Raw genomic sequence first — 22731 nt, 5'->3', positions numbered from 1 at the left:
TCGAATGTCATTGAAAATCTTATTTGTAACTAAACACAAATCTGAAAATACAAACATTTTTGGTGAATGAATTTAACCTGTTGGCAAAATGATCACATAGCTAAGAAAGAAGCAACCTGGTGCTGGGCCCTTGTGCTGGTCCTCTGGAGACTGGGGAGCCCTGCAGAACGGGGCAGTCACAGCCACATTGGAAGCTGCAGGGAGCATCTTCACCTTTGGTCTATTTGAACCTACTGTTTGATATTGACTTGATGATTCCTTTAGCAATTAGGTTCAACACTGACCAAATCTTATGATATTAGTCAGAAATGATTTCTGTTCACTTCATTAAGAAATAAGCCCTATGAACCTTTTTTCCATTCCTTTAACTTATATATCCTTGAAATTATAGAATTAAGCATATAGAAAGTTGGTTGGTTTCTTGGAGAACCAGTCAAAATCAGAATAACGTATGATAACATGTATGTCTTGGGGTCCTAGATATTCAACAGTACATTGATTTCACACTAAATTAGCAGCTTGTCCTTACCAAATAACATACTTGGTTTTCAGGGTGTCTGCTTTAGGGTGAGGAGTTAGGAGACAGGAGTCGTGGTGCTAACAGTGCTGTTAGGACCATCTTGTAATAGTTAGTTTCCTGAAATGATAATTTCATGGGGGGAGGGATGGGGTGATTCCACATTTATCAGGTGACGTGTGGTGACACGGAGCCTAGCAGGGTTCACTGTGGTGTTTTCACCTTGGTTCTCAGTGAGGAAACCAAAGCATACTAGATTAAGAGGTCAGAGCCCAGGAATCGCTCTCTATAAACAGCTCTTACCTTTTGATTCTTGGTTCAGGAGTTTCTCCCTAGCTATGTTTTTCCTTAAGAACTATTGATCCAGGATAGAATTTTCTTCTTATAATGAGTGGGCTGGGTTCCAAACTTGTTGTGTAGCCAGCCCTCCTTGAAACGTACACTGCTGTTGTATACGGATTTCTGGTCTTTTTATTTTCCTGGCTGTGATGCCAGTTTATCACAAGGCATGATTGGGTTTATGAGACAGGATGTAGTGGTTGGGCAGATCCCCCTAAAAAGACATTCCTGCATAAACAGCTTTAGTGTGACTTGGCCAGACTCTGCAGACCACAAACAGAGTTCAGAATCAGCATCTCAGGTCAAGCTGGGAAGTTAACAAGTTCCCTGGAGGCACTGCCTCCTCACCAGGCTGGGCTCCTAATCACTGGAATCAGTCAGCAGCCGCTTTGAGCTGTCATGTTGGACTATTGAGGTGATCTTTGCTTGGACTTGGGGGAAACATGGCATGGTGTCTTACATGTGTGTCCTGTGGCCCCCACCCCAAAGTCCCTCATTTTCTCAATTTCATAGCTGCCCTTAGAGAAGGAGGCACTATTCCTTCCAGAGCACTTGGCTCAGATCCAGTCTCTCCCAAGTCCTTCTCCTTCCCGATCTTCAGAGGGACGTGTCTCTCTTTTCCAAACCCTCACTTTTTTGGAACCCCCTTATCTGTTCTCTGTTGTATAATTCGAACATTTGTATCTATCTCAAGACTATAGACTCCGTAAAGTCATGTCTGAAATGCTATTGATTTTTTTTTTTTTTTTTAACATTTGAAGGACCATGTTTCTCAGTCCTAGGGATGCTCTCCGATTTTCCTCTGTTTCTTTGTTGGTACTTATTGTCTTTGTTTCTTGCCCTGCAGGTCTGCAGACTCCAGTGCCAGAGGTCATTGTTGATGTGGAATCCATGGATATCTTCCCAGTGGGCTGGTGTGAAGCTAATTCTTACCCTTTGACAACACCACACAAAACAGTCTGTGAGTGTTGCCCAGTTAAATAGATGGTGGATAATGTGTGATCTGGTGAATAGCTAGGTAATTTTGTATGGAAAGTCATAAAAAATAGAGGAAGATTTTAGATGGCCCAAATAACACCAGTTTTTTCTCTGTTATCCTTCAAGTATGTGCATGAGATTAACATTTGGATGCATTCCACAGGTTGACGATCCAAGTAAGGAGGCCATTGAGAGTCCCAGAGAGATAAATAGAAAAAAATAGATACATCTTAAATCTTTACTCCCGGTTTTGTGTGCAATTCATTATGTTGATGGGATAAAAATTAAATTAGATACCATGTTTTTATATTATCATTTCTTAGCAAGATCTAATATTTCTCTTGCAATTTCCTGTAAAGGAATCATACATAGTCCAATAATTTACGGAAATACTTAGAAATATTGAACCTACTCATAGCACTAATTAGTGAGATTTCAACTGTATATTAAAAAGTGTGTTACTCACATCCTTGTGATCTCAGAAATACCAGATAAAACCAGTGTTGATAATTGAACGATACAGCAGTATGCACACATAGACACACAAACACACAAACACAAACATTCATGTACATTTTAATACATACAACAGTGGTTTTAACATGTTATTTTAGGTCATTATCTTCAGATGGTACTGCTTCAAAATCCTAATAAATCTTTGCATTTATTATCCCACCCTAAAGCACATCAAAGGTTATGAGTTCTCAAAGATTGTGGGCTTCACCTTTCCATTAAGGAGATTCCATTTCCGAAATTTTCTTTATGGAATTTGCATGCCATCTCTACTTCTCCCCAGCACCCTGTTCCATGGTAACTTCCATTTCTTCTCCAGACATAGCCGTGAACAAAGTTCCATCACATAGTAGGCTTCGCATCCCTGATGTCCACAGATTTTGAAGGGTCTCCCTCCCCCCATATTCACCAAGAGCAGTATAGAATGCTGTGCTTTACTCACTACCGAGCTGGTTAAGAATCTGCATCGTAAGTGGGGATAGTGTGCCCCTAAGATTCAAAGAACATTCATTGATTAGAAATATTTTAAAGTGAGGAGAAGATAAAACTCTAAGTGGATCAAACTTATCAAGTAATATCTTCCCTGAGGTCTGCCAGGGGGTTGGACTCAGTCCTTTTTGTCCTTGTTTTCCCTTAGATAAGACTTAATAGCATCCTGTATCTTTTCCCTCCCTCTTGCACATGGATGTGGGGGGCTGCAAGTGCTTTCAGTTTTTCTGAAGCAAAATCACATGTTGGATGAAACATTGTAGTGTTTCTGCTTTATTTTTCTGTTGTTCTTGCGAGGCTACCATATAATCAGGCTTCCCACCCTCAGCCCCAGACTGAGTTAGACAAGTCATTCTATAACTCCTTTTTTTTTACCTTGGCGATCATAAAAATTTATACTTTTTATAGTAACAACTAGAATTAAATGCCAAATAAAGTCAAGAATAGGTAAAGATATTGTTGAGTATTTAATGAATTCTTGCATTCATTTATTAACCATACATTTTTGCTGTGAGCAGGCAAACTCTGACTCTACCCTGCCAGACTCTCACAGCTTTTGAAGTATTGGTGGAATTAATTTATGCTTACATCAGAAGACACAGGATTATCTGAGCCAAGATTAATAGGTGCCAAAAGCTCTGGTCTATTTTTGTTAAGGTGATAGTAATATAGAAATATAATTGGATAGAGATATAAACTGTAAGTGTTCTTATCCAAAAATATCATTATTTGCTGATTTATATCAATATTTGACTAGATGTATTTGCTAACCACTGCTTCTTCTTCCAGTAATTCAATATTCTAGTTCAAATGCAGGCTTCTGGGACTCATCTGGGGGACACTGTCAGTGTAGCATTATTTGCCTATCATAGCTTCTGAGGGAGAAATCATTCTGGATCATCATGCTTGCAACAGTTTATCTTCACATGTACACTGATGTACTCTTTTTTTCTTTCTTATTAAAAGCACCTTTCAAAATAAAGTAGCCAGCGTAGTGATAAGATTAAATGCACCGGATTCTATTAAGATCTCTTGTCTGATGACTCTCTGTTTTATGCTAGAAGAAATTAATATAAAATTGTGGCTTGACTACTCATCAGTATTTAAAGTGCTACTTTAAAATGGGCGTGTCTTTACACTGTCGTTTTTTAAAAATGCATCTGTCCCACTAACAATGTGATTTTCTTTTTCTCTTCCTATATTTTGTCTGTTTATAGCCCAAAAGAAGAGAAAGATTGCAGTTGTGCAGCCAGAAAAACAGTATGTTGATTTTTTTTTTCATTTTTCTCCAAATCTGTATGATAAATTGTAAAGTTTCTTTGTAGAGGATAGGAAGTTTGTCTTGTTCTTAGAGAGTAGCTAAGAGTGGTATGGAGTAAAAGTGACAGTCAAAGTGTAGCTGCTATTACTTATTGTGCACCTACTATGTGCAAAATGCAGTGTCAGCTCCCAGAGGAACTTGTGGTCCAGATTGTCATTGCTCACTTTCTGTTTCACCTCAGCATACCCGAAAATTATCCCAAACCTACTTACTGACTCTGGGTACCCTCAGGGACCTGTGTGACAGTGTAGTTTGGAAGCATAGCTCCTCTCCCTGAACTGGAGCTTCCTCCCCACCTCTCCAGCCATGACCAGGACTGGAGACAAAGGACGGACTCAGTGTCACCCCAACTCTGCTGCTTCCCCACTGGGTGCACATGAGCCAGCTGCTTTAGTTCTTCATATCTCAGTAGCCCCCCCTTGTAAATACCTATTTCTCAGGGTTTTGTGAAGATTAAATCAGACTCCCATGTGAAAAAAAGATTATGGACTTTGAATTATTGAACAAAGGTGGGTTGCCCTTCACCCCAATTCACTTGTACTATTAGGAGGAAAGAGGGTTTGGGTGAGAGTGGATGTGCAGCAGTATGTCTCTGAAAAGTTGTAACTGGCTGCTGACCATTATATATATTGTGAAATACTTAAAATACAACAAAATGTCCATTCCATTGCAAGTAATTGTGTTTTCTTAGATCAATAAAAATATATGGATAGAAAGTTAACTGCAACCAGCGTTTCTCACACACTTAGGTTTAAATTTAAATGCAGTGAAACTGAGCAAGAGCAGCATTGTTATTTGAATAACAGTTTTGTAGATATTTTTTTATGCATTTATTTCTAAAACATAGTGTATCAGGCTCATAACCTGACTCCATTTTATTCACCTAACATGAAGTAAAGAGATTAATAATAGATAGACCCACAATTGAATCCAAATTTGCAGTCTATGGATGAATGGTTCTCACTCTTTACGTGTGGCAGTCATGTGGAGAGTTTGGGAAAACACAGGTTGCTACGTCCCAGCCCCAGTATTTCTGATTCACGATGTCTAGGGTAGCCTGAGGTTCTGCATTTCTGACAAGTTCCAGGGTGATGCCAACACTGTGGGCTTGGGGACCACACTTTGAGAACCATTTCTGTAGATGACTCTATGATTGATTGTGATGTCCTCTTTGATTATATGAAGCTTTTCAACTGTGTGGTTTCCATGCGGCCAGCCTGAGGGTCCCTGTGAAACCTGTCTCAGTTCTTTCCCCCAAAGGCGATGTTTCAAAAATATATTTATTTGACATCTTTTAAACTGAGCTGTCAGCCTGGCATGTTGGCTCATGCCTGTAATCCCAGCAACTCAGGAAGCTGAGGCAGCAGAATCTCAAGTTCAAGGCCAGTCTGGACAACTTTTACCAAGAACCTATCTCAAAACACAAAGTAAAAAGGGCTGGGAATGTGGCTCAGTGGTTCAGGGCCCCTGGATTCAATCCCCAGGACTGCAAAATAAGTACATAAACAAACAAACAAACTGAACTATAACAGAGCTCTGTTAGAGTAAGCCTGTTTCACATTTTAGGAATCATCCATTTATAGGGTTTTTCTAAGTTCTTCTTTTTAGTGTGGCCATAATTCACGGAAGTCAGAAACTCAAGTTAGTAGAAAGTGGTTTTCAATTAGTCATCACAGAGGAAATGTCTGACTTTAATTAAATGTAAGTGTATTTTTCCTCTTGTCTAATATAAAATTGAAGCTGTTATGACAGTTCTATGACAAGAGACATGCCCAGCAGCAACCCAGAAGAAACTCATGGTTAGTGACGGCCACTCAGAGGCAGATGTGCCTTCTGCTTTTTTCTGGTCATAAGAAGGATTTGAGAGTAACTTTTCTGAAAGGGTCTTTTTATCTGGTCTTTCCGGAACACTCTTACGTACGCATCCTATCTTATGATGCTCTTGTCTTAGATTTCTGGAATATTCACTTTATATTCTGAAAAAACTTCAGAATGTACTTGTTTCTTCAAAAGCTTGTGACCCATGGTAGTTTGCTCATTTTATCCACAGATCGCCATCCACAGTGCCTGTTGAGAAAATACCTCATGACCTTTGCTTATTCCCTCACCTGGACTCCACAGGTAATTGGGTCCCCTCAAGGGCTTTCTGTCCCTTCTAGTTTGTAGCTGCGAATGGAGACATGCGTGTATTTTTAGGTCTCCATGAGTATCTCTCAACTTTCAGTCTATTCTCCTTTTTCTAGTACAACTCATTAACAGGTAGCTGCCTTTTTAAATTTTCTAAACTAATGTAGCTTTCCCTCTTCTCTTCTGTTTCTTGGCCAATAGCCCTAGAGAGGTCTCCCAATCTGCAGAAAAGGATCCACATGCCAGTTGGAATTAGGAGCCAGCTTAGTACTGTGTAGTATATGGATGTCCATGCAGGACAGGAAAGAGATGAAAATATCATCGTTAGGCACTCCTTTTTTGACATTTTGTCACAGTATCACTTGAATTTTCACCTTAGTGATTATTCCTTAAGTCCCCACTGGCTTTTGAATTCTTTGTTAAAACCCTGAGTTTGAATAGCTGGTTCTGAGGTCTTCTGTGAGCTACTATTTGACAGGAGACATGTTTTTGCATATTTGATTAAGAATTTTGTTTTTTATGCTAAAATGAAATCCACTCTGAATTTCTGGATTAAAAGCTATATGCCTCGGAAGAGTCCTGTTAGTTGAACTTATCTTTGTAAACAGAACAGTTTTTATGAGTAGACTTAACTAAAAATGTTTTTTCCTAAGGATTGGACAGCATAATTCTACCCAAAATTTATGTATAAATGCACCTGTGAATTTGATTTTGCCTGTGGTATTGAATTCAAAATTCAGAATGATTTTAAAGGAACCATACCAGCTATGCTTTCATATTCTACAATGGTAATTTCACTCCTTTCCTCTTATATCCAGAAGAATAGCATTTCTACCTCCTACCCATTGAGTCTTATGAAAACAGGCCTTCCTGTTACATTGCCATCCCAAATTAATAGCAGTACTTGTCCAGAAATACCACTAATGGTGTAGCTTAGCTTGGGGCAGGAGCTGGAGTGAGAGGGAGTCTCTTAGCCAAAAGTAGAACCTCATTCTGTTTATAAACATCAAGAAACATTAGAGTGAGAGCTTATCATTTAATCACTCTACTTTTTACTATGGCATCTTTAGATAGAGTAAGACCAACAGTGTGCCCTGATCACTGTTGAAGTTGGAAGACTAAGGACAGGGCAGATTGAAGCCAGAGTGAGGGACATGTGTTTCTGCTTGAGCTGCGTGATGCCTGGGTTGACATTGTTGTAGTCTTTGTATCTCTGTCTTGAATGCTGCCCAATCAATAGTGAAGTTTGTGTGTATGGTGGAAAAAATCATTGTAACTTTTAAGGTATCATTATGATTATAAAACGTCCTGATGTTAGGATACCTTGCCCCTTTCTCCAAAGAAGAAAATCATCTGTCTTTCTCCACTGTGTCACAATTTGGAACAGAGTGAGGCTCCCTAATTAGGATTCCAACAGTGTTGGCCCTGGGGTCCTGATTCTTCACAGTCCCCCTTTTTTATAACTCTGGAGTCCCATCAGTCAAGACCCTGGACAGCAACTCCAGGTGACTCTGCTGACTAGCAGATCAAGCATGTGCCTCCTTGTCCCCCAAGTCCCAGAGATGAGATCCAAAGCCTCTGCTGTGTTGTCTCCCCTGCAGGAACCGTCAATGGGAAGTACTGCTGCCCGCAGCTGTTCATCAACCACCGGTGTTTCTCAGGCCCCTACCTGAACAAAGGCAGGATCGCGGAGCTACCTCAGTCGGTGGGGCCCGGCAAATGTGTGCTGGTTCTTAAAGAGGTAAAACACAGGCACCATCTCGGTCAGCTCATGTGTACAGGACCTGTGGGCCCCAGGCGCGGTGTGAGGAGGCACTGGACATTTGAGTCAGTTCAGTTCGCATTGATCCAGCACCTCCTGGCTTTCATAGTGAGGCCTGACAGCTAGAGACAAATGACGTTCCTGCCCATGAAAGGTGCACAGCCTGGCAGACTGCCTTTCTTCCCATGACATTTGGGGACATGCGGCACTAGGTTTAAGTAAAAGTGCTTTGGGAAGACAGGACAAGGAGTAAAGTGAGGGCTTCAGCCGAGAAGCCGGGGCTTCTCAAGGAGGACCCAGCTTGGAAAGGCACAGAGGACCTCAGGAGGAAGCAGAGAGCACATTGCTCCTCAGCCGGGTCCTCCCATGGCTTATGGGGATCTTTTTTATCCCTTTCTTCCACGGCACTTTAACTGGTCTCTGGGTACATGAGTGACATTTGTGCCATGGCTTTGTCCAGCAAAACTGGGGCCACACGTCACTGGGAAGGGGCTTCCCATTTCTCTCCTGACCTTGGGAGGTGACCTGCAAATAGAGGCAGATCCTGAGGATGTCAGAGGTCTTCTCACTGTGGTGCTTTAGGAATCCCAGACATTTTCTAGACTCTTCTTGCAAGTCTGCTCTGCTCTGTATTCCTGCATATTGGTGCTTTCTCTTGAGAAAGAGGATGTCAGATTGGCTCCCTTTATTGTTACTACACCCAGATGAATGTTTTTTTGTTTTGCTTAAATTTTGTGGCCGCAGCAGTCCATTTACCTATGGGACAGTTGTTTGTTAAGCAACTTTGAGGAGCCAGGTGCTGTCTGAGCTGCTGGTTCAACAACAGACCCCCCTTTGGTCTCTCTCTGGGTTTCATGTTATTACTAAGAGATGATGTGAAGCAAAGCCATGCCATCTGGAAGGGATTTTTGGAGAGAGATGGGAGCAGAGTGGGGAGGAAGTGACAAAAATATGACAGGTGACATTAAATCTGGCTTGGACAGAGAACGTATAGTTTTCATTGTGCAGCAAAGGCAAGGTCACATGGGTGACCTTTTGGCAAAAGAAGGTCAGGTATGGCTGGAGGATAGGGACTTAACTCTGATGATAAGTAACAGATACAAAAGTGTATGTTACATTTGAAGAGAAAAACAGGGGAGTCTGGCCAGCCCCGTGCTTCAGTGTGAGGCCCGAGCAGATCAGAGGAGGCCCACTGCGAGAGGCCTTCTAAAGCATTCTAGGCAACATGGGCTTGAAGCTCTGGGTGACAGGGACCCCTGAGAGTGACCCTATGCTGAAGCATCTCCCTTAGCCCAAGAACGTCTCTGTGGTTTCAAGTGTCATTTTCTTAAAAGAGAAACGGTCAGAGGCCATTGGTGGTCTTAGTAGTTAAAAACTTCCATATATTTGGAAGACATGTCTGTTTCAGGGAGAATGTGGGGGCTGTGGTTTAAAGGAAACCTGTAAGAAATGGAACTATTGGGCTATTGTGGTTATTTCTGTGGGAGCATTTTGCACAGAGAATATTTGACTGGTGGTCCCATCCCTGAGTGAGCTTCCAGCCAAGGGGAAAGATGAGCAGATGAATGGAACGTGACCGGTGTGTCCCCGTGCCGTGGCAAGGGCTGGCGTAGACGCTGAGATAGCATTGGGGTCACATCCAGTGAGTGGGAAAGTGACATGGTAACCTGCTGCAGATGTAGGGAAGGCTCGAGCGTCGAGGGTCTGGGGGATGAAGGAACAGAACAACAGGAAGGACACTTTCAGCACCATGGTTGAATGGAACGCCAAGGGCCGACACAGGCAGTGCCCACATCTACACTGAGAATCTTGTGCAGCCCTGGCCATTGTATGTGGCCTTTAGGCCACACTTACTCAGCAGTAGGTTGGAGCTACTTTCATTTTAATACAGCGAGGCATTGTGGATTGTGCTCATTCTGAGTAGCAAGTGGACTCCATAGATAATAGGTTCATAGCTAAAGAAAAATGGTGGCCAGGTACAGTGGCGCCTGTAATCCCAGTTAGCTGTGCTAACAAACAACAGGACTTTGGCCTCAGTTTTTCTGTCTGGGGAGGCTAAGGCAGGAGGATCACAAGTTCAAAGCCAGCCTCAGCAACAGTGAGGCACTAAGCAACTCAGCGAGACCCTGTCTCTAAATAAAATACAAACTAGGGCTGGGGATGTGGCTCAGTGGTGGGTACCCCTGAGTTCAATCCCCAGTACCTAGCTGTTTCCCCACCACCACCAAAAAAAAAAAAGAGAGAGAGAATGGTGATTGTGGGCAAGGGCAGCATATCCAGCACTGCTCTGGGTGTACCAAAATGGTTGGACGACTGGTTAACCCTAACTGTATACATTGGTACAGAATGAAGAACCCTGCAGTTAGGAAACTCCATCCAAAAAGAAATGAAGCCAGAATTAGGCATAAAAATTTCTGCTTCAATATGATATGGCATGGGGATGGACTGCTATCAGATCCATGCTGTCTGCCTGTGTTGGTTGTGAGTGACAGGTTAGGGGCACAGAAGGGGAAAATACAGTGAATGGGTGGGTTTCTTCGAAGTTGGCTGCAAGCCTGGTTGGCGTAGCACATTCCAGTTGTTAACAGGAGCTCTGTTATCTGCTAGCTGTGCTAACAAACAACAGGACTTTGGCCTCAGCTTCTCTGTAGGGGCTGGCCATTTTAATTTAATAAATGATTTTTTTCAAATCAAAAAATAGTTACCCCTCGTTAATTCTCTGATGGGTGCCAGCAACCAAACTTAAAAGCCCGGCCAGAGAAGTTTTCTGATGACAAAAGTGTTTTTTTGCTGATGTTTAGAAAATGCAAGCAGCAAGAAGAAAGAAAGAAAAAAGCAAGCACTTGCTTCAGTTCTGTGAGTGCAAGAAAAGTTCCACCAAGCCAATATTTATGCTAATGCTCTTCTTTCAGCACCAGAACCTCTGTGTAGCTTCAGATTCCATTTTGTTTAAAGAAAATGAGGTAATTGAAGCCAAGTCAGAGTATGTTGTTTTTCTGGGCCATTGATGGTATTAGAAATTTAAACACTTTTGTTTCTTCGGAAATTGTAAAGTGAGGCTTGTTTCCCTTCCCCTCTGCATGGCCTGCTAGAACTAGATAACGTCTGTGGGGGCGATGCAGAGTGCTCCCTGGAGAGGTTGGATGCAGGCTGTGAAGTGAGGTCCGAGCTCCATCTGAGAGGGCCATGTGCTGGAGAGGAGGAAGCTCCTGGCAGAATGATGGCCAAGGTCTCTCCACTCACTTCATGTGTGTGAGACTCGAGTGGGGTCTGGATGGAGCCAGAGGTCAGTCCATGTCTGGCCTCCATTCTAGAGTGGGTGCCTCAAGAAGAGGTAGAAGGTGGGAACAGAGTCAGTAGATCGTCCATTCAGCTGTAGGCATCTCCTCCAAGTGGACCCAAATTGGAGCACTTATCCCTCAAGTGCCGGAACATTTAATGAGATGTGTGGGGCCAGGCTTATGGAGGGTGGGACCTCTTAGGTATAGATGTCAGCGATGCTGTTTATCATAAACCAAACCTGCAGGATCAGTGGGATCATTGCCATCCATTTCCATCCCAAATCCTTCTTCTCTCATGCCCAGGGTGTCAGGGTCCCCCAAAGATGGACAAACTATGTACCTGTGTAGGATCATGAGATTTGTTGCATCATGTGACAGTGGAGGAGTGTGTGCCGGGGGAGTGCATATCATTTCAATTCAGGCAGGGAGTCTGAGGAATCCCTTTCCATGCGGGTCACAGCACTTGTTCATGTATTGAGCTGGTAGCTGTTCTGTAACTGTGCTTTTGGGCAGCCTGGGTTCTGGAGTCTAAGAAAGGAACATCTCTAGGCGAAAAGACTAACAAATTGTACGCTTTGATTTAGTCTGCTTTTCCATTGCTATGACCAAAATACCCAACTAGAACAACTTAGGAGGAAAAGTTTATTTGGGGCTCACATTTTCAGAGGTCTCAGTCCATAGATGGCTGACTCCATTGCTCTGGGTCTAAGATGTGGCAGCCCAGAGGAGGAAAACTGCCCAGCTCATGGTGGGGTCAAGAAGCAGAGAGGGTGGGGAGGGTGGTGGGGAGATATGCCCTTCCAGGACCCACCCCGAATGACCTACTCCTCCACCACATCCCACCTGCCTAGATTTACCACTCAGTCGGTTCAAACCAAGATGGACCGATTGGCTTACAGCTCTAGTAATCTAATCACTTACCTCTGAATATTCCTGTATTGAGAAGAACTTTGGTGAACACCTCATATCCACACCATAATGCGTTAATACCTGGTGGTCTCCCCCCTCCCCCCCGCATTTCTGGTACTTGACAGAAGGCTTAGAAGAAAGACTTATGGACCCTGGACACACAGGAAACTTGGAAGTGATGAGCTTCTGTGAGTGCATCCCTTCCTTCCAGTTTAAGGTTTCATTCCAGTTAGTGGAGATCATCAGAGAGGCTAATAAGACCTGCAGATTTAGTATTAATCAAGAAACTTCTGAGTTTGACGGGGGAGAAGAATAAGACAAAAAAGTGAGACTAGAAAGTGCTTCTGCTGTGCCGAGGCAGGAATCTTGTTCCTGATGGGAAAGATGCAGATACACAGTACCTCACACTCTTCTACCTCATCCGCTCACTTACTGTTTACATACCTACTTCTATTTTATATATATATAAATATAAGATAGGTATGTAAATATATCTATATTTATATATATCTTCTATTTTATATATATATATAATAGAAGATACATCTCTCTCTCTCTCTCTCTCTCTCTCTCTCGAGAGAGAGAGAGAGAGAGAGGTTAATCCATCCGTTTGTATCATCTGACTCTCTAACCATCCATCATTACTATCTATCATCTACTTACCTGTCTACCATTTATCTATCATCATCATCATCTATCATGTGTCCGTCACCTATTCCTATTATATCTGTCCCTATCCTCTGTCTACTGATTGTGTCTTCTTAGAGTCACTTGGATGCTCTCAACAGCAGCCTGGTCATGGAATGCACAAGTGTAGACAGGACCCATTAAGTTTTGCTAGGTGTTTAATAAAACAGGTTCTAGTAAACTAGAACTTTAACTTTGCAAAAAGGACCATAGAAACGATTCATAGCTGAGAGTACTGGTCTGAGATGTCAGCGTCGAGGTGGCTACTTTGGTACTTGGTTTTTCATCTCTGTCTCTCTGCTGCTTTGGTCTTCCTGGCTCTGCAGAAAGTGGAGGAGTAGGTGACGTGGGGACTGCAGGAGCCACTGCTGGCCAATACGTATTGCATTATGTATGCAGATACACACTACCTCACATTCTTCTACATGTATCTTTTCATGTATCTGCCGCCTCTCCAGGGCTTTAGATACTAAGGTGTTCAGTCAGTCAGCATCTAGCAGACAGTTGCTGACTCTCAGACCATTCCAGATATCTCTATAGCTCTGTATCCCAGCAGACCATCCCAGATATCTCTCTAGCTCTGCATCCCAGCAGTGAGTAAGATGTAACCCAGTGGTTCATGCATCCATTCATACCTCCTGGACTTCGGTGATTCATGTACCAGGCTCTGTGCTGGAGCCAGGGGTCGTGGTGAGCAAGACCTTGATCTCTACCTCTGTGGACCTCCTGCAGACGGGAGGGGCTTACTGCTTCCCTGCTCATTCTCACAAGCCCACGTACCTACGTATATACAGGTGGAAATCAGAGTGGTCATGTTAGAACAAAGACCTCAGTTCTGTGTCATTGAGTGTTCTTAGAGCAGTTGTGGGCTCTTTTTACAATCTGGAGCCCAGTGCTATTTGGTGCTTTGACAAGAAGTCGAGGATGGAAGTTGGCTTCTTGGAGAACACCCCTTGCTGGTCCTCCTCCCTTGTTCAAGTCTCCCTCTAGCATGCTTCATGTGTTTCCTCCAGCCCAGGCCCAACCCAGCTCCTTTCACTGGAAGACAGGACTGTGGTGGCCCCAGGCAGAGAATGATATGACCCCTCACTCTGCCATTTTGAAGAGGTAAAGTGACTTCAGCTCTGGCTACCCCACCTTGGAACCTTCTAGTGGACCTAAGCAGTTTAGAATCTGGCTTCAGTTGGTGTTTGTAGCTCATATTTTTGCCACATGGCTCATCCTTTAAGGTATATCCTTCAATCTCTCTGTTTTGATTGTTTTTTCCCCCACATTTGGTTGAGTTCTGAGATAGCTTGTTTAGTTTCTCTTTCGTTTTACTTCTCTGAGCACTTTTTTTTTGGAGGGTGGCTCTCTTTTTAACTTCTATTTTTAACTAGAAAGTCCTTCATGTGGGAACCCAGAGAGCAGCAATCTGTGTATGGAAATGTGGAGGAGGATGGCTGCTGTCACTCCTCACGGTAGCCATGTGTCTTTCAGTGGAAGGGAGGGAGATGGTACTGAGGCAGTAGGAGTTGTGGTGTCACACCAGGGAACTTTCCTGGGAATACCGGATGGAGGAAAAGTCTTGTCTAGCTGACACCCCATTCAGTCAGAATCCAACACAGGATTGTTGAAGGTCTTCCTCTTGAAGGTCTTCTGTTGTTTCTGTTGCTGGTGTCTTAAGTTTATGCTGGACATTAGCTAACCCATTAAGAACAATGTGCCATGCTCGTGGGTGCACGCCAACGGTAACACATGCGTGGTCTGTGATCATGCCAGATAATGTCTGCAAAGCTGGTGAAAGAAAAGGGCAGCAGAATTTTGCTGCTATTGCTCTTTATTATTTTCCCATGGAGAAGACAAGTTAGACTTGTTGAACTTTCTCATCACCCCCAGGATGGGACTTTGTAGTGATGAAAATCAGTGGCATCTCCATTCACATAGATCAGATGGAATCAAGTAAATTCTTGCAGTGAATTAGTTTTTAGATGAACAGAATAATTTTATCTGATTTCTGGGACCATGTTGAAATTCATTGAACAAATTCAAAAATACAGTCTCTTGGGTACCTCCTATTGTCACTTGTACTATGGCTGCTCTGAATCCAGCAGTATGAAGTCCCTGGTTTATTGGTGCTTACGTTCTAGTGGGGGTGGATGGAGAACAAACCAGTAAGCAATATTATAGAGTAATCGTCCATGAGAGGACCGGAAATGCCATATGGGACGGGTGCCATTGTGGAGCCACGTTCAAGGGAGGCCTTTCTATTGAGGGACTTTTTGAATACTTTTTGAGTACAGAAGGGCTGTAAGGACGTTTTGAGAACATTAGTCAGCTTTCTGTCATTGTAACAACACCTGAGATAATCAGCTTAGAAAGAAAAACGGTATTTTGGCTCATGGTTTCATATTTCCTATAGTCCGTGAGGGCCCCATTGGATTGAGTACCAGGGAGGATGAAGGAGAGCAAGAAGAGCCTGTGGGTGTAGTTGATTCTGAAGGATTTTACCATAAGAGGGAGTAGAGAAATGAGGTGGGTGAGATAGATAAGGAATGAAGGGGAACTTTTTTTGTTGAAGAAGGGAAATGTTATGGCACATTTACACATTAAGGGAAATGACGCAGTGGAGAGAAACACAGTGACCGTGCAGGAGGGGAAGGTGTCCTAGTCATCCTGGGATGCCATAGCATCTCAAGACTGGGTGGCTTATGCAACAGATGTGTATCTGCTGAAATCTGGAGCGTGGGAGTCCAAGATCAGGTGCCAGCTTGGTTGGGTCCTGGTGAAGCCGATGTCACCAGGCATTCCTTCTCTCCAGGGGAAGGGGCTGTCCAGGGGGTCATCTCACAGAGAGCACTAACAAAGGTGGAGAGCAGAATGACTAAGGCAGTGGCATTCTAGATTAGGTAAGATGTGTCAAATATCGTTATTATTAAAACTTCAGGACTAACAGGCGAGAGGAGAGATGAGTGTGATGGCGATCCTTGGGTACTGTTTGGGGGGTGGATTCAGTGCAGCAACACCAATCCTGGGTCATGCCCAGGCAGCAGTTATGGGGAGACAAAATGGAAACACCCTCTTTTAGGAGGTTTTCTTTTCAAAACTGTCTTGCTTTTCTCTGACATCATCAGGAGGTATGTTGACCAGAAGAAGGTTCCTCTTTTATTTCATAAGCACATCTTCCTTCATTTCCATGGCCAGGAGTTGAAGAAGTAAAGCTAGGTCCTGAGCACATTTGAGGAAGTAGGCCTTGACCCACCGTAGGGTAAGTGCCACATGACTTAGGAGAAAGGGGCAGCACTGCAGGGAGGCTTCCAACCACCCCCCCCCACCCCGACTTTTCTTTCCCAAAGGAACCATTTTTAAATTAACATTCTCTACTTACATCTGGTTACAAAAATAAACTCTCTGCAGTTCACGCCAGGTGAACCAAGTGCGCGTCTTTTCTCATTTCATCCCTCCTGCAACTTCCCACCTAAGATGCCCTTCCACAGGGAAATGCCCTCTAGGGAAATATGGCTGATGAAGCAGAGTATTTCTTCACTATTTGACTTTAGAAATTTTTTTTTTCCATAAAATTAGCTCCATTCCCTCTGATTTTGAGGTTGAAAAGAGGAAATCTTTTGGGTCCATGAGAGCCTTTGATGTATCCCGATTTCTGCAGAAAGCTTGTTTTTATAACTGTGGCCCCTGGAAAGCAGGGCAGGTTCATTGAAAGAGCAGAGGCTCTTTTTTGGCTTGCTCCTCTTTCTGACCCCTCAAGAGAAAGAATATTCTCCCTCACATTTCCCTGCCTCTAAAATCTACCCCAAAGAGACCTGTCCCCACGGTCACTACAATTCTATCTACAGATACAAATTTGCAGGCTGGGAATCCTACCCATTCGGTCATCTCACTCCAGCTGCGGGAGACATATTTGTGTTCCAAAGTGTTTTTCTGACTTAGACACATGAAGAAATTACTTTCTAGTAAGTGGTTGCCTGTACTTTGAATTGTTGACACTTTATATGATCTTATTGAGGTTGGAGATCTCAAAATTTTGGTGTTTTATGAGCTTTCATGAGAGGGAAAATGGAAAGAAATCATGGGACCACAGAATTTCATAAGATGAACAGGAAAAAAAAATCCCATTCCACTTGTGTAGTCTTTTGAGTGGTGACACTGCACAGGGAAGGGAGTGTAAGGGGACAGGAGGTTCACATTTACAGGCGGCTCAGTCAGCCGAGCATCTTCTGGGTGTTTGTTTCTTGCCCTGCGGAATTACCTGCAACAGCACCCAAGCCTGTGCTCTTGGGCCTCCTTCCACCTCATTATCCTGCCCTCTGCCCCAAACCCTCACCACCCCCCACTTTTCTGAGCCTGGTTGAGCTAAGGCGGGAGAACCAGGGGTATGCAGGGCTGGCCCTCTGGAGACACTGTGGGATTACTCAGGTCCAGAGAGATAGAGACCACTACCCAGATTTGCTCATGAAGTTCTTGGGGCCATTTTCCAAAGCCTTTTCTTGTGTGGGTGTGTGGAGCTGGATTTGGGTAGATTGAGAATTGAAGAATTACCATACAGACTATTTTTTTTTTGAGAAATTTTGTTCTAAAAGTGGGAGTTATAAAAACCTCAAGGAACTTCTAAGGAGAGTTTATTTCCAAAAATGCAGGACTAGAAACATAGATACAGGTGGAAGGGTCAATGAGGAGACTGTGCTCACAGCCAGAAGAGGGCTACCCTTGAGCATCTTTTGTAAGCCAAGATGGTACGTTGTGTAATTTCCATGATAACCCTGTGAACCGGGCAGGTGGCAGTGCCCCATGTACCAGTGAGCAAAGTCAGCTAAGCATCTTGCCCAAAGACCTATATTTTCTAAGGGGCAGAACTGTGATGTGATCCCATATCTGTTCAACTAGAAAGGTTATTGCTTTTCCACTGTAACCACTGGGGGAACTTGGTTCTAGAGGTGTGTTCTGGCCACACTTCCTGAGCTCCAAGAATACAGTGAGGCATTGCTGTCTAGTGCGACTTTCCTCTCTGACTTGTTCACGTTGGTTTATTGGGTATACTCTTCAATGCTCACATCCAGGGCCCTGTCAGTTGGGGGCAGGCTCCCTGCGACTCCCTGATCAAGAACATGTTGAATTGTATCTCATGCTTTGCAAGGTGCAGTGGTTCACTCAAGCTCCAGGTAATGACAGCCACTGCCCGCTTGGTTCTTTTTGTGGGATAACTGCAATGCCCTCGAGGTGTCACATACCTGCAAATGACACAGCTCACAATTCCCGTGTTTTATAGAGACCTTGTTGAATTTGGAGATGAGTGATGTGATGTCAGGAAAAGCCGTGGGAAAAAATATTCAATATCGAATGCTTTTTATAATTTAATTGCTGCCTATTCCCAGGCTGAATTGAATTCTGGCAGACGTGTTCTTTTCATAGTCACAAAATACGTTGCGATATGCGGCAAATAAAATGTAGCTCTGGGGTTTTCTCTGCTAATCACAATGAAAAGAATCCGTGGAAATGTTATTGTCTGTTGATAAACACTTTGTGCATTCTTGCAGCCAGTTCTAATTCAATTTATCTTAAACTCAGTTTCTTAAATTGTACAGACAATGAAGAGAATCAGATGATTATTCTAATATAGAAGACATAAACTCACCCAAACCGCCTATACTGCCTCGTGGCTTTTCAGCACCTTGGTGGAGTCCTGCCTTAGATGCAGGAGCCCTTGGAATAGGGCACAGTACCCAGGGGGTCTGAGTTCCCATTCTCTTCATTAAAGAAGCACATTGAAGATTAATTGGAACATCTATCTCCCCAGAGCCTGCTGTTGGGACTCTAAGACTAGAACTGCCTGGTCTTTCTGGGACCCCCATAGTGGGCAGTGACCACATCCTTATTTCCTTGGACTTGGAGCTTGGGAATGAGGGGAATAGGATAATAGGATAATGGAGGGAAATAATGAAGGGGAATGAGGAGGCAGGATACTAGATAGTCCAGACTACCTTTGAAAACACCCACTTCTCCTAGAGAATTGTCCTAGTGTTAGATGTACAGATTGGGCCAGGATTAAATGGATTTCAAATGATTTCTTACCCTCCTTATGGGCTTCTGAAGTCTCTCTGGAAGTGTTGGCCTAAGCGTATTGTCTCAGTTTCATTGGTTCCTTATGAAATATGTCTTTTAAAAATAAAATGAAATCTCCATAACCTATACTCCTGTTGAAGAATAATGAACTGCTTTTTGGAGAAGATGTTCCATTTCTCCACAGCCAGAAGAGTTAATAAACACCTGCCCCCGTCTAGCGAGCCCTTCCCACCTTCTTAGCCAGAGGGGTTGGACGCAGCATTCTTACTTTCTTTTTAAAAAAATTTGTTCTTTTTAGTTATACATGACAGTAGAGTCTATTTTGACATATTTGTACAAAATGGAGTATATCTTATTCTAATTAGGATCCCAGTCTTGTGGATGTACATGATGTGGAGATTCACTGTAGTATGTTCATATATGTATATAGGAAAGTTATGTCAGATTCATTCCACTGTCTTTCCTGTTCCTTTCCCAGTTCCCTTCCCTTTGTTCCCCTTTATTTAATCCACCAAACTTCTATTCTCCCCACCCCCTCGTTGTGTGTTAGCATCCACATATCGGAGAGAATATCTAAACTTTTGGCATTTGGGGATTGGATTTTTTCACATCTCTAGCCATTAGAGAAATGCAGATTAAAACTACACTGAGATTTTACCTCACTCCAGTCAGAATGGCAATTATCAAGAATACAAGTAGCAATAAATGTTGGTGAGGATGTGGGAAAAAAGGTACACTCATATATTGTTGGTGGGACTGCAAATTGGTGCAACAACTCTGGAAAATAGTATGGAGATTCCTCAGAAAACTAGGAATGGATCCACCATTTGACACCTTGGTATGTATCCAAAGTAGTTAAAATCAGCATACTACAGTGATGCAGCCACATCAGTGTTTATAGCAGCTCAATTCACAATAGCTAAGCTATGAAACCATCCTAGGTGTCCTTCAACAGATGAATGGATGTGGCACCCTTTCTATCTCTGTGTGTGCGTCAGCTCAGTGTTAGCCTACAGTGTTCTATCAGACTTGGTCACAGCACTTTAATGGGGTGTTGGGTGAATACCTTTGAAGTGTCGGGGTGTGGCCTTCTTTTTTCAACAGGAATGACCATGATTGCACTTCATTGAGGATGTCTTTTCCCCAATAGGTTCTTAGCATGATAATCAATGCAGCCTACAAGCCTGGAAGGGTGTTAAGAGAATTGCAACTGGTGGAAGATCCACACTGGAATTTCCAGGAGGAGACGCTGAAAGCAAAGTAAGTGCTCTCAATCCTCGGGCACAGGGTTCTGCTAATTGGCTGCCACTTTGCCTGCTGTTGTGAAACCTGGCATTTCTCATTTTGATGTATTTTATAGAACTGGAAACAAACCCGAGGACCATCGTTCTGTAGTTCTATGTGCTACATACAGATTTATTGGTGGTTTTGCTGTATTTTATAGTTGCCTTACGGCTTAGGATTTCTAAAGTGAAGCAGGAATTTGCTTACATAATTTTTTTAATGTTACACACTCAAAATATATATTTATTTCTGAGCCAATAGATCATTTGTTCACAGGAAAAACAATTATAAAGAAAGGGTGCTTCTTGTCGTGTTCACTAACAGCTCTTGATATTTTTTGATATTATGCAGAATTTGTACGAAATGCAAGGGTTCTCTACACTGGGATTTGAGGATTTTTAACGATAAAAGGAACTGATGTATCTATTTAGTTTGAGTTCAATAAAGTGGCAGTGGGCTCTGGGTTGACTTGTAGTTGGGTAGCTTTCCTGTCTTTGGAAGCAGGCTAATCGGAAAGGTGAGATTTTGCTTTGTTTAAAGTTTCTTGACCTCTGAAAACAAGAGCACAAACTGTCTCCATGTGCTTGAACTTGGTCACTGAGAAGTTCGTAGAAGAGATTGATTTCTCAAGGTAACGTAATGTTCAGTGATCGCTTGGAGTTGTCAGGGCTTTTAATAATCATTTATGGTTTTCCGATAAAGAAGATCTTACTGGTTGATTTCTCTTTTAATAGTGTCCTAAAATATCATTGATATATAGCATTTAGGAAATGATGCTTCTTTGGAAGAACGAGCCACTTTTTGATGGCTCTAGTATATCTATCTAAGTTTAAACAAGGTGCCTGCCACATTCATAGCGAAAACTGAGGAATTCTTCATAATTTGGACAGCCAGAGACGGTTTTCTTGATAGTGAGCTTGCTGTATCTCCCCCTTCCTTCTCAGTCACTCACCCTGTATTCCCAGTGTCTTTGTAGAACAGCTCTAATCATCTTAGGTTCTACAAAGTCAGGTAAGGGCTAGTGGGACTCCGCCAAATCACAAAGGCTACAAGGATATGCATAAGTAAGGTGAGGGCTTATTTGTATAAAGTGTGATGATTTTGCCAGTGAAAGGTGTCACTGCATGTCACCATCCCTTCCTTCCTGAGAGACTCACATGAGTCTTGTCTATAGCTCAGAGAAAACCAAGTACTTTCCTGTTGAGCATTCCTTTCTCTCCTGCTTTCTAAGGGGGTCACCAGCCATTGAAGCACATTTTCTCCCAAGGCTTTATCAGTGGTGATGGCGGAGATCTTATTCAAGTATTTATACACATATCCTTTCTTCTTGTTTCAAGTCTTTTCTGTATGGTTCGGTGCAGTCCAGACACACCTAAAAGATATGGAAATAGTGAAAGCACAAAGGTCTTCCATTCCATGAGAAGCTCTGCTCCTAAATCAGCCAGAAACTTGCTCCAGACACCATAGTGACAGGGAGAGTTCATTTCGCAAGTGTTGGCACTTATTTTTATGTTACCAGGTCGATCAGAGCTTTTATTAAATCCAGCCTGATACAATCAAAACAGACGTGGTGAAATCCAGCTCTGCTGAATTGTAAAGGCAACGTATTACCTATCATATCGGAGATGACAGGAAGTTTCATAGCAGAATCTTATGCAGCAACTTATAATGAGGAGATGTCTGAATGGGGTTTCAACTCTGTGATCCTAGCAGCGTTTCCCAGCAGCTGCTAATGATGACAGGTTTACAGTCAGCAGGGGCCTTCCTGTGACAACCCTGCATGTTGAGTCACCTCTTTCCTTCTGATGGAAAACGACAACATTTTAGATCGTGACAACTTTGCTCTTTTCTTTGGTGCAAATGGAAGGAGAGCGAGCTGGCTTCTTCCCCTCCAAGCGGAGAGGCAGAGATGTTTTCTGTCATGAATAAATTAACTGAGCAGAGGGGCGACCTGCATTTAAGGCAGCTGTTGTCTTAGTCGGTCGGGAGAGCTGAACTGAAATGTTACAAGAAGTGTCTTCAGGAAGCCAGGGCTGAGGACAGTCTGCAGGGCAGTGTGATTGCTGTCTTTTAACGTCTGGGACTGCTGATGGATTTTTTCCTTAAAAAAAAAAAAATTACTCAACAAGGTGCCTTTGAAAAGGTTTTGACCTGCGAATGTAATAAAAACTAACATTGTCATGGATGGTCATGGTCATCTTTGGCGGTTGGCTTCTATTTATCCAAGCAACCATACCTTCCACGGTACGAAGGAAACTATTGCAGTATTTGAACGTCATACATTTTAGCTTTGCTTCGCTGTGACCAAAATATCTGAAAGGAACAACTTAGAGCGGGGAAGTTTATCTTGGCTCATGGTTTCAGAGGTTCAGTCCATGGGCAGCTAATTTCATCCCTCTGGGGATGAGGTGAGGCAGAGCATCATGGTGGAAGGGCATGGAGCAGGAAGGCTGCTCAGCTCTAGGAA

The 22731-nt window shown here is 43.0% G+C and overlaps 1 protein-coding gene across 4 annotated transcripts in view; it reads left to right on the top strand.

Moving 5' to 3' along the window:
- Sfmbt2 (Scm like with four mbt domains 2) overlaps nucleotides 1-22731 on the top strand; it is a 205381-nt gene that overhangs the window by 158526 nt on the left and 24124 nt on the right. For all 4 annotated transcript variants that reach the window (XM_071599779.1, XM_027944802.2, XM_071599778.1 and 1 more), the window contains 5 exons: nucleotides 1704-1817; nucleotides 4054-4096; nucleotides 6208-6278; nucleotides 7886-8025; nucleotides 20131-20240. In XM_071599779.1, the coding sequence (XP_071455880.1) occupies nucleotides 1704-1817; nucleotides 4054-4096; nucleotides 6208-6278; nucleotides 7886-8025; nucleotides 20131-20240 (478 nt within the window). The remainder of the gene's footprint in view (nucleotides 1-1703; nucleotides 1818-4053; nucleotides 4097-6207; nucleotides 6279-7885; nucleotides 8026-20130; nucleotides 20241-22731) is intronic.

The sequence above is a fragment of the Marmota flaviventris genome, chromosome 12 (assembly GCF_047511675.1).
Source record: "Marmota flaviventris isolate mMarFla1 chromosome 12, mMarFla1.hap1, whole genome shotgun sequence".
NCBI lineage: Eukaryota > Metazoa > Chordata > Mammalia > Rodentia > Sciuridae > Marmota > Marmota flaviventris.
The sequence above is the reverse complement of the archived record's forward strand: the minus strand, read 5'-3'. Positions and strand labels throughout refer to the sequence as shown.